Source organism: Schistocerca piceifrons, chromosome X (genome assembly GCF_021461385.2).
Source record: "Schistocerca piceifrons isolate TAMUIC-IGC-003096 chromosome X, iqSchPice1.1, whole genome shotgun sequence".
NCBI lineage: Eukaryota > Metazoa > Arthropoda > Insecta > Orthoptera > Acrididae > Schistocerca > Schistocerca piceifrons.
The window spans coordinates 292504596-292516680 of NC_060149.1; the positions used below are offsets into that span (position 1 = coordinate 292504596).

The 12085-nt window shown below is 40.0% G+C and overlaps 1 protein-coding gene across 1 annotated transcript in view; it reads right to left on the reverse strand.

Annotated features, from left to right (window-relative positions):
- Nucleotides 1-3031: 3031 nt before the first annotated feature.
- The window catches only part of LOC124721111, a 335377-nt gene continuing 326323 nt past the window's right edge, over nucleotides 3032-12085 (reverse strand). The window contains exon 26 of the mRNA XM_047245929.1: nucleotides 3032-4084. Coding sequence (XP_047101885.1) covers nucleotides 3258-4084 — 827 coding nt within the window. The 3' untranslated portion in view covers nucleotides 3032-3257. The remainder of the gene's footprint in view (nucleotides 4085-12085) is intronic.

Here is a 12085-nt window from a genome sequence, read left to right on the forward strand (position 1 = left end):
TAAAAATAGCATTTGATAACAGCTGTCAAGGTAAAGAACTCTGATAGTTGTAATGTAAGGTATGGTTTGCAGAATCTAAGTCCAATAGGTTTCCTTCTGATGAACACTTATATGTGCAGCAAGACTGAATCAAGACAACAACTACAACTGGATTATAAAGTATGTGAAACATAGTGATGGTCATCTAATTGTTTGCTTGCTGGTCTTTGAGATCCAATTTCTAATTAATTCCATAATGAATCCATGTGTGAGTTAACGTATTTGACAAAATATTCCACTACAGTATTTCTAGAGCAGAATCTTACTCATAGAAAAATGTGTGCACAGCAACAATCCAAAAAATATGCTATGCTAAGATTGTAAAGAACACCGAGAAGGGGGGAAAAATAGAATTTTGTGCTGGCTAATGGCAAAGGCCATTGAAAATCTACAGAATATGAGGGCAGGCTGAAAAGTAATGCCTACAAATTTACATGAAAACTCTTAAAGATTTTTAAATAAAACAAGCTTCATTAGCATACTACAGCTTTCCTGCTTAATGTCAAATATTTAATTCTCAACATAGTCAGCCTGGAGACACACATTTCTCCCAAAGAGAGACCAGTTTGTTGATACCATCACTGTAGAATGTTTCACTTTGTTGATGGAACCGTAATGTCTCCTGTACCTAAACTGCTTCATCACTATCAAAATGAAGTCTTCCAATGTGTTCTTCAAGTTCTGGAAACAGACGAAAATTGGAAGGGGCTAAGTAAGGATTCAATGGAGAATGATCAATTACAGTGAATCCAAGGCATCACATTGTTGCAAATGTTGCTGTGCTTGAGTGTGTTCTGGCATTGTCATGACAGAGAGGATGCTCTGTGTGTGTGGACAGACTCTTCGAATTCAAAACTTGATTACAACAAGCTGTTTCTCATGCACTGACATAGTTAAGTTACACCCCGCCCATGTTACATGCTACAATTTGGAGCCCTCCATCAGCAGGGGGCTGCAAACATGTGGACATGTACAATAAAGATGTAGAATGTTAATAATGTTTCTTTTATTTAAAAACCTTTAATAGTTTTCACATAAAAAAATTGGAGGAATTACTTTTCAGCATGCCCTCGTAGTATCAGCAGAAGAAATGATTGCTGTAAGGTAGGGTGTCCATCTGTTCCATTTTTCCTGGGACAGTCCAGTTTTTTCCCCCCATGATGTCCCACAGTCCCAAAAGTTTTATTGAGGGCAATCAAATGTCCCACTTTTTTGTGATTCTGCATGGCTAAAGTGTTTTATAATAACAATTTACTACACAAGTATATACACTAGGAAGTGACACTTGTACAACTTGCTCTACATTCTTTATTTACTGTTAATGTTTTGCACTGTTGATCATACCATTTCATGTTAAGTTGCATTTTTGATTGGTTTAGATAGTAAGAACTCCCATTTCCATTGTGGTAAGCACTCTTAAGACATTATTTTGGATATGAGACTTTTAAATCTATGCTATCACTGTTTGATTATGCCAAAACGAAAGTGTAATTTTAACAATAATCTAAAAAGTGAACTTGTTTTTACCATCAGTAATGGAGAAATTATGGAATGTCTGAGTGTTTTCCTTAGTGAACTCACTGTGATCAGATGGGCAAAAAGGAATGAAAGTTGAAACAATAAAGGCATGGCTCTTTCTCAAAATGATGGCTCTTTGATGGCATATCATGTGCTCACTTTTATGAAAAAATGTCAAAACAATATACACTTCTTGGTAAAATACTTAAAACGTGAAAAGGGTACAGAACAATGACTGTAAAGTTTTTTGGGTACAGAACAATGACTGTAAAGTTTTTTGGAATCATCTGAGTGCATGATGCAAAGGTGTTCATTAATTTCTGCAAAGGCAATTTGCATCCCATTTTCTCCTTAATTGTCCAAGGTTTTTTCTAAATTTTTTAAATGTTCGATTTTATAATAAAAATGAAATGGACACCCTTATCTAAGGCCAAAATCATGCTCTACAGGAGAAATCCAAAGCTTGAAATTCAACTCTTTGAGAGAAGCGTATAGTGCATTCAACTGTAGAAAATAAGAAAATAATAAAGATTCCATATGATAAAATGTGGTGAAACATAGTAAACAGACAATTTCTTTATGTGGTTCCTTAATTTTTTGTCCAAAACCAGGAACATCACTTAGAGTTCACTTTGATTTAATGTATAGGGTTTATCAAAGTTAGTAAAAGAAACACATGCAAAAAAGTTATGAAATAAACAAACTAATAAATTAAACTGCATAATTTGAAGCACTGTTATTTAATTAACATTATAGGTTCTTTGGCTGATCATCACTGTATATTGCAAAATTTATGCCAAAACAGTGAGTATAGCTTTTGCTTGGAATTTATAATTAACTCTGAATAAATTTTTTTCCTGTGCTTTTATTTTCGGTTAAATCCATGCATTTATAAACATATTCTGCACTGATATGTTAAGCACAATGATATGACTTAGATCACAGCCAAATGCCCATATTACTAAAGTCACCAAGGATGAAACATCAGATGTGGAAGCCTGGATTTTACGACAGGAAGGAAGAAATATGTTAGCAAACAGTCTGATATAATGTACTATCCTGGCATATCAGTATAATGCAAACAATAATAGTTGCTAAAAGTCTACAAAATGAATGATAAACAGACACTACAACTTTAATCACAAGTCAAGAATGGAAATTTAAGCACAGCAACTACGAACATTCATAAACTGACAACAGAAGGAAAACTGGGGGGGGGGGGGGGTCAAAATGAAGGAATATGTTTGGGGTGAGAAAGGATTCAAGGCAGTATGGAAGAATGAGTAGGTCATGAAGAACTGAATTCAACGAAAGCCATCCAAACGGACACGACAGAAAGACTGATATAATGTAATATGATAGTGTTATTCCTACTCTTTTTACATAAATTTATAATTTGGAGACAACAGTTTCACAGAATGCTATGGTTTTATAACAGGAGAGTAAACAGGAGTGGTTGTAAGAAAAGCAAAACTAAATTCAACAGAATAACAAATTTTATTTTATTCATTTTTATCTGCAATGTGTACACACTCTACCCATGCGCAGTAGAGCTACTGAAAATTTAATATAAAGTAATTTACTTTAGGAATTTATGACTAACTCACACTGAATATTATTTCTAAATTCAGTCAACTTCAGTAAATGAGCAGTCATTTGTGTCAGCCAATTAATATCGAAAATATGGCTTAATCTGTATGCTAAAAGGTATCATCAAACCTTAGGTGAGGGTCGTGCTTATCTTCAGTTACATGGGTGTGAAAAAACTTTGGACTTGAACTGACAGAGCTTGATGGTGTGGAATGGAGGAAAGTTGGTGATCCAGATTGTAAAGACTCTTCAAGAGATCCCCGTCGCTGAGTTCCTTGTGAAATACTCATCCCTGCTCTGAGTAAAGGTGTTGGGGCAGGCTGGAAATAGTAACCAGTAGGACCTACTGCAGAAATTAGCTGAGGTGGGCCATGTGCCAAGTGAAGAAGATTTCCAGAAGCAGAAGACACTCTCCTGAATCCTGGAAGCCCTATTCCCAATCCTGTCTGGATTTGGAAAGCCTGGCCTGAAGATGACTGTGTATTATCCACAGGAACCCAATAATGTCCAGAGTCCACATAACACTGTTGCAGTTCACCATGTTCATGTGTAAACCCTGAAGCACCTTCAGTTTGAGTACTATCACTAACATGATCACCAATTGTAAAATAAACACCACCAGCCTCTGATAAATTAACAGGGTGGAAATTACGACCAGTAACAAGAAGTGGATTTGTATGTGAGACTGGGCTACCTTGGGGTGTAATACGTGATGAGCTTTGGGCTGTGTCTGCTCTTACACCAACAGGTTTATAAAGGGGGCCATGATGAGCATGTAAATCATGCCTTCGATGACTTGGAAATTCTAAAATAGGAGGGCTCATCGTAACTGGAGAAGAAAGTTGATGTTCATGATAATCAGAGTCAACCGGAGATTGTGGAGCTGTGCTGTAGTAGAAATCATCCAAATTTCTAGCAGCTCGCCTTGGGGGATACACTGAAAAAAAAATGAAGAAGACAATCAATTACCAGAAAATATTCATAATATAGGACAATAGCTGTAACATATTAAAATTCACACACACACACACACACACACACACACACACACACACACACACACTCAAATTATATAAATGAATACATAGACAGAATAATATTTACAGTTGACTGAGCAGTATATTAATAATCATCACGCCCAGCATTAGTGTAAATAGCAGCAATGACACTGCAAGTCCTCTTTTATATTAGTGAACTCATGATGTCCCTCTCTCCTTGCTACACTGCAATAGTCCACTTGAATCTGACAGCAGATTCAAGTGGCGCATTTTCAGTTACACAGGCAGCCACGGAAATGGTGAGTTGAGCCTCCGGGCGTAAAGAGACGGTGAGTTTGGAGATGACGTCACAGGACCCACTGGCGAGTTCAAATGTGGCATACACAGCTCCTTTCTAATCTCTAGTTCACACCCCTTGTATACCTTACAAGGCCTAGTCCCAACACTACTAAATGCAAGCACTATTAACGCACTCTGGTCGCCATTCCAACTGTCACAGAGAATAGCAACTCTAATCATTTCATACCCACTGGTGGTGTGCACTTGTACAAATCTTCTGGATGATTTGCCATTTTTGTCAGTCAGTGTATAATGACTGTAGTTTTCCCATTTCTTTCAGAAATTTGCCGTATCAACGTAGAAAGACCATGCTGGCTAATGTTTCAAGGCAAAATCATTGAATTACCCACGCCATGGTCTCTGCAACTACTGAAAAGGCTGCTGCCCCTTTAAAGAAACCATAAGTTAGTCAGGACTCTGCACAGATACCCCCTCACTGTGATTGCTCTCAGTATCGTTGAGACATGGAAGCCACACCACCTCGGTAAGGTCCTTTGTTCACAGGGGCAGGGGTTCCAACATATGAAATATGCCTGAAGAATATCAAGGAAAATTAACTGTGATTAATTAAAATAATGAATCTGAAATAGTGGCTGACTAATCCCTATACAGTTGCTCGGTGAGCCAGTCACCATGAGTAAACACTTGAGAACTTTAGTACAGAGATGAAACATAACATAAAATCTTAAAGCCTATACCACACTCGGCCAAAACAGACAGCATCTCAATTAACAGCAAATGTGGCATGCTGTAATTAGTACACAAGTATCACATACTGGTGGGTGCTCTACCCACAGAAAGAATTTATGCATCAGGAAATTTCCATTTTAAAGCAGTGGGCTGAAAAAGATACACTGTGAGATTGGCACAAAGTAGGCAATTCCATGCTCGTTAAGGGAACAGTGACAGACAAGATGCTTGGCCAGCATTAAAAACTGAAACTTCTGTTATGTTAACACCATCTCAACAGATGTTGTAGCAAACTGTAGCATTGCATTTCAGTTATCGGCTGTGAATGCTAAACAGCCAGAATCAATCCATTATTAAGTTATAGCATAGACGTAGTGCACAGCAGTGTCAGATAATCACGTTCTCCGCATGAACACAATCAGTGAATCCAGCATGATACTTTCATCATCAACCATCCATGCATTCTAGTTATTAATTATTTCTTTAATACCACACTGTGCAGATGTACACTATTAATTATTTATAATAAATTATTGGATGTAATATTCATGTTGTCTGGTACCATTCTGATGTACCTTCACTCACAATGCAAAATTGTGATAGGCGTAGAATTTTACCGTTGTCAAAAATTCCCAAATCAACCTAACAAATCATGGGTTGCAGAATAACACAAGCTGGGCCGTCATTGTGAATTTGTCACTAGTACCCACCACGAATCCTACACTGTTAAAAGTAATACTGTTGTTATTCGTCTAGCTCCAGATAAGGAAGTCTTTGAAAATGCACTTCAATGTGAGAATCTGACCCTTACGGATGTGCTCAATGTAGCACTGTCCTTCAAAGTATCATGGGCTGCAGGCAATCAGATTGCTGTGTGGGGGGGAGGTATCAGAAGTTGCTCAGTCAACCCGTTAGGCACACTGCAGGTGTTCAGGATGACAGGGAAGCCATTCCACAGTACAACTTTCAACTCACCATTGCATGGGGCAGCGTCGTTAAAGACCACAGCGGCAACAGGCCACATCACATCAGCGGCCACGTGGCCTCCCTTCTGTCTTGCTCGTATTGCTTTGTCCAACATGAGTGTGTTGCATGCCCTACACATTGGGCAGTTTGCAACAAGTGTTGAAGAAAGGCCGCGCTGCATCGGTGCATGGTTCCTCATAAAACGTGGTGGACACAGTAGTACCAATGGGCATTAACTGTATCTATACAATGACTGTTCCCCCAAACAAATTATTTATTGACTTGTGTATGTTTAATAAACCCCAAAAAATGCAAATGGACACAGGAGCTGCAGTGACTTTAGTAAACGCGCAAACATACATGGACTTGGGCCCCCTCCCCTCACATAGGTTTCATGGAAGTTTGTTAGCTACAATAAACAGCAGATTTTGAGCCTAGGTCAGTTCCCCGATCCTGTCTCTCACAAACCTGTTGTTTGCCCTTGCAGCTTCCTTGTTGTGGATCATTCCTGTAACACAGACCTGTTCAGGTTAGATGTGTTTAATACTTTTGGTTTCTCCATTGCCAAAGAGGTAAATTTAGTGTCAGATCAAGTTCTGTATCAGCAACTGAAGCCCCTCTGCTCATAGTTTTCATCGCCATTTTCTTCAGGACTAGGTTGTGGTAGTGAGTTTCAGGCCCAAATTACCATGAAAGAGTCAGTCTGCTTTCTTTTTTTTTTGGGTGCAACAGGTGCCTGTCAAACTGCATGTGTCTGTCAAGGTTGTATTAGACCATTTGACATTGATCACCATCATTCAGCCTATTTCTTCCCCTCTTCGTTAAGAAGGAGATGGGTAAGCTTTGTCTCTGCAGCGAATTTAGTGTCAAGATTAATGCATGGTCGGTGATAGATACATACTCTCTGCCCGCCATGATGACTATCTAACGAAACTGTCAGGCAGCCACTACTTTTTCATAACTGATTTGCCAGAAGCATACCTCTAGCTCCCCTTGTATGAGGCCACTGGACACCTTCTTGGTGTCAATACACCTTTTGGCCTATACCAATATCAACCCTTGTCTTTTGGCAGCACTAGTGCACCTGCAATTTTTCAGCATTTTTTAGAACAGCTGACAGCAGCTATACCCAGTGATATCGTCATTTCAGGTTCTTCCACCGAAGACCACCTTAGCAATCTCCAATCGTCGTTTCTGGTTTTGCAGTCTGCGGGCCTCAAGTGTAATCTTGCCAAATCTAAATTTTTTCAGCTGTCAACTGAGTTCCTAGGTTTTGAGGTTTCTCACACAGGGGTCGAGCCATTGAATCATGGATCACAAGCCACTGGTTGCTCTTTTTAACCCTTCAGCTTCTGTGCCAGACAAGGCAGCACGTTGTTTGCAGTGGTGGGATCTCTTCCTCACCCGTTATCATTATCAGATCCATTACTGGTTGACAGCGAAAGACACAAACATCAATACCTTTTCTTGCCTTCCGATCAGCTGGCCCTGGTGTTTGATCAGGATGAGTTAATTTGTTTCCATGTATATACTGAGAACTAAAATGCAATCAATAGTTTTCCCATCACTAGTGCCACAACAGCATTGGCCGTCACCTTGGATCCTGTACTTAATCGGGTCCTCTTTCGTGCAGCACGGTTGACAAGAAAAACGCCCGGGCTGTGCCGCAGATCCCTTGCATAACTCTTTCTCCCTCCAACACTGCCTTTCTGGATTTGATGGGGTTTTATTTTAGCTACGAAGGATACTGCTCCCCAGGTTGTGACTCTCACTTCCTTGTACCGTAATTACTGCTGCTTCTGCATGTCGGTCATTGGGAGACCTCTCACACCAAAGGTTCGGCCTGCTGACGTGTGTATTGGCAGAGCACAGATCATTACATCACTGTTTTACAGTGCTTGCACTCACTGTGTTCAGCAACAGGTGGCCCCGTCGGTGTCTTTTTTCCCCCTGACCAACATCACAGTGCCCGTGGGAGCATCTACATGTTGATTTTGCTGGGCCCTTCCTAAATCGGTATTGGCTCATTTTACTGGATGCCTATTCCATGTTTCCCTATGTGGCACGTTGCCCGGCCACATCCATGGTGGTCACTATTTTGGCCCTGTCTAAGCTTTCTGTAAATTAGGGACTTCCGTGTACCAGGGGTTGTTGACAACGGACCCCAGTTTGTTTCTTGAGAATTTGCATCTTTTTGTCAGGTTACTGGTGTTTACCATCTCGCAGCTCACCTGTTTCATCCTCAGTCTAATGGTGGGGCAATATGCATGGTTCGGACATTTAAAACTCAGATGCGGAAGTATGTATCTGACAAGTCCCCTGAAGCTGCTTTAACCCTTTTTTAGTTCATAAAGTTTCATTCCAGTGGGGGACAAAAGCCCGTGGATGCCAACCATGGACACTCCTTCACCTGCTGCATCCGCCACCACATCCGCTTGTGTTGCTACCTCCGCAACGGTTTCATCCGGGTGCAGCTGTTTGGGCTTGTGGTTTCGGCTGTCGGCCGAACTGTGTTCCAGCCATCATTGAGCATCGCTGGAGCTGGTGTCTGCGTGTCGTTGGCAGCCCTGACGGGTGTACGTCCCATCACTTTGACTGGCTGGGGTTGTGGATGGCAGAGCCTGTTCCAGATGATCCACCGCCTCCCTCATCCCCATCATTGCCAACGCTTGTTTCTGTGTGTCTGACGGTCTGGTTCACACAGCAGATGGGGTCACTGTCTGGGGTTCTTGACTTAGCCCACACTCTGACTGCTGTCACCGCGGCAGCCCCCACTGCAGTCTTCATTGCTGGATCTTGTGAGGTTGTTGTCTTAGACGTCCTCAACGATGCCAACCTCAAAGAGGGCGTTGCTATGGAGATGCTGTCCCCAGTCCCACCTTATTGCCTCTCATGATCTCATGAGTGGGGGATGGCGTGCAGAGCAACCCACTCACGACTTCCGCCCCTACTTGCCAATGCCTGCCTGCCACAGAGTACATCAACTCCCGTTGTTGGGCTATTAAGGATTTCAGTGCTGTCATTGGTGTTTTCTGTGGCTTGTAATCTCTGCCAGTGCTTTTTATGTATGTGGTTTTCCCATCCACTAGATGGGATGAGTAATGCACCTTCATTAATGACGCACTTGATTTCTGAGAGCGTGTGTCCATACAGTTCACAGGCCCACTTATATAGGCCACCTGGGTTGGCCCTTGGTACGAGTGCTTGGACTATTCTTTACGCTGTATTATTGTTGTCCAGTCAATGTGTTCACTTATACTCACAACCTGCATCTTACATGTTGGTCTATAAAGTACTATGTTCCATGAATCGTGTTTGTTCTTGCTATAACATGTTTGAAACTGAAAGAAATGAACTTTTATATTATTTAAATACTTTTATTTTAATACTATAGGGCAAATGTAGAGGTCCATATTGTTAAACATTCCATTTTATTACGTGTTAGATTTAAGAAAAACTGTAATTGGAAGGGAGACAGACTGTTGCCCACTGGCATGGACCTATAAGCGGTCGCATACGTCTAGAAACCATCTGAAAGTGTATGGTGTGAAAAGGCGAATTCAAGTTGGATGAGTGAAGAAACAGTACGTTTGGGGAGTTGTAAGAACAGTTTTCAAGTGATGGTTTAACGTGTTCAGCATGCGGTCTCATTAAATACTTTAACAATTGTTGTGACTTTGAAAATGTTCATGTGATGTGGAACTCCAGTACTTGAGATGTGTTGTTGAGCTGAGCTTTACGAAGTTAGTATTGGAGAATATGATACATTTTCATATAAATGCACTATAGCAAGATGCACTGTGAGATTTATTTTATATTAATTATTTAAATAATTTATGTATGACCACCATATTTAATTATCTGAAAGAGCTACTGAATGAATAAACCAATCGCTTCAGTTAAAATTTTCTTACTCAACTACATCATTTAATTGTGATATCACCAGATATCATTTATTTTATTTAATGCAACCAGTTGCACTTTACATTATTTATTATTCATAATGACTAGCCAATTTCTGATAAATTAGGCTGTAAGATCACTGGCAACTGATGTATATTATGCAATCAAGCTAATACAGGGCATTACAGATGACATTTAGGGCTCATCCTCTATGTCAATAGCGAGCCAAATATCTAATCTGAGACAGAAATTGCCTAATACCAGTCTTCACCATATTCTTTAGTCACTATAATCTTTTTGACATTCAAAATTACTTTGGGCATCTGAAGCAACCTAGGGTTGGAACTACACATTTATTAAGAAAATTAACTAGAAGCACACATTTGGCTGCTCCATCGTACTGTGCGTGAATCTGAAAAGGCTTTGGTGCTTATGTACAATTAGCAAAATTTCATTTCATGAACAGGTGAGCAAATTTACAGTATATGGATGAATTTTGTAAAGGTAACATACTTTACAGTGTTATTACATTTAAATAAATATGTGACAAGTTGCAGCTCAGGAGCCACAGTGCAGAGTCTAAGTATTTGGCTGGAATTAGTAGCAGCCATTGTAAACCTATACACTGTTTCTTAACCATGAATGGTCTTAAGATAAGATCTGTCTGCTCACCAAGACCTGTGGCTGGTTATCATAGGTTAAAAGCATAGAAAAATGTGTGAAACCAACATAAAGCATCTTACATGGAAAGCAACTACTATCTAGTAGTTGCTTTTCAATCCTTCAGCCTCCTAACCATCATGAATTTTTAGTCTTATGGCTGCTAATACTGTTCCAAGATTGGACAAGCCTTGTTTTGTATGGGGCACACTAATATGGACAGTATAGCACTTATAACAACAGGAAACAAATACACACTTAAGAGGGGGCCTTGAGGGATACTATTCTCTTGTTCCAATAGGTATGACAAGACAGAGCCGATACATACTACGAAAAAGGACTTGAGGGAACAACAATGTAAAACTCTGGAAGTATCCACTAAATGCCCAGCTGTGAAGTTATTTCAGACTATTATATCTCCAGATAGTATTATTATTCCTCCCGAAATAGACTAAAACAATAAAAACTATCAAATGTTGCCTGCATAAGAATGCCTGCTGTGTAGTCATTTCCAGTTGGGTAAGATTATTGGGTGAAGATCTTATTGAAAACAGCTAAGGAGCTGACCTAGACAAAGCACTGGTTCATCCATTACATTTCATGCATGCATATGCAGAAAATCCATTTCTTCAACTAATATTTCAGCTGTATACTTTTTGGCCATCTTCAATTGAACAAACAAAGGCTATAGTGCTTGTGTGTATCCTTTGAAATGTGAGGGCTGTGCTACTGTGCAAGCAACCACAGATGAACAATGGCCAGAAATGATGTTCAGTGGCAAAGAACTTTGTATGAATTGACTGTGTGGTCAATACATGTGAGGATATTGATGCATCAATAGGATCTACACTGCAGCAACATCAGTTGATCAGAGAAAATACTGGATTCCATGCTATGGCTACAATGAAACTATGATATATATATTAATTACCTCATTTGCCAAATGAATTTACACTGCTTCCTTTCTACCGAGTCCTAGATTGATGAAACTGCATCAAGAATTTTGACATTCACACAACACAGAGTGGCCACTGCCACTGAAGTTCTCTGCCACAGCTGATTCATTGGTCTGCAAGAGCCTGGTGTACTTACAATGTTCTGTGCATCTCTCTCATGAACTATACTTGTTAGGTGACCTATGTATGAAATGCCTCAGTCAAAGATTATCTTGTAAATCCTAGCCTTGTGGGGCGTAAACTCATCTGTGACAAGAACAAAATGTGCTGGTGTCTTCACAGAACAGTTGAAGATGGCATTAACTTAAAGCTTGGTGAGTATCTCCCCAATTTATCGCAATATACTTCCCACATACAGCAGGAAAGCTGTGGATTTAAATCTCTCTACTTCAACTTCTTATTCCATAAGTTCACCTTAAGTTTTAT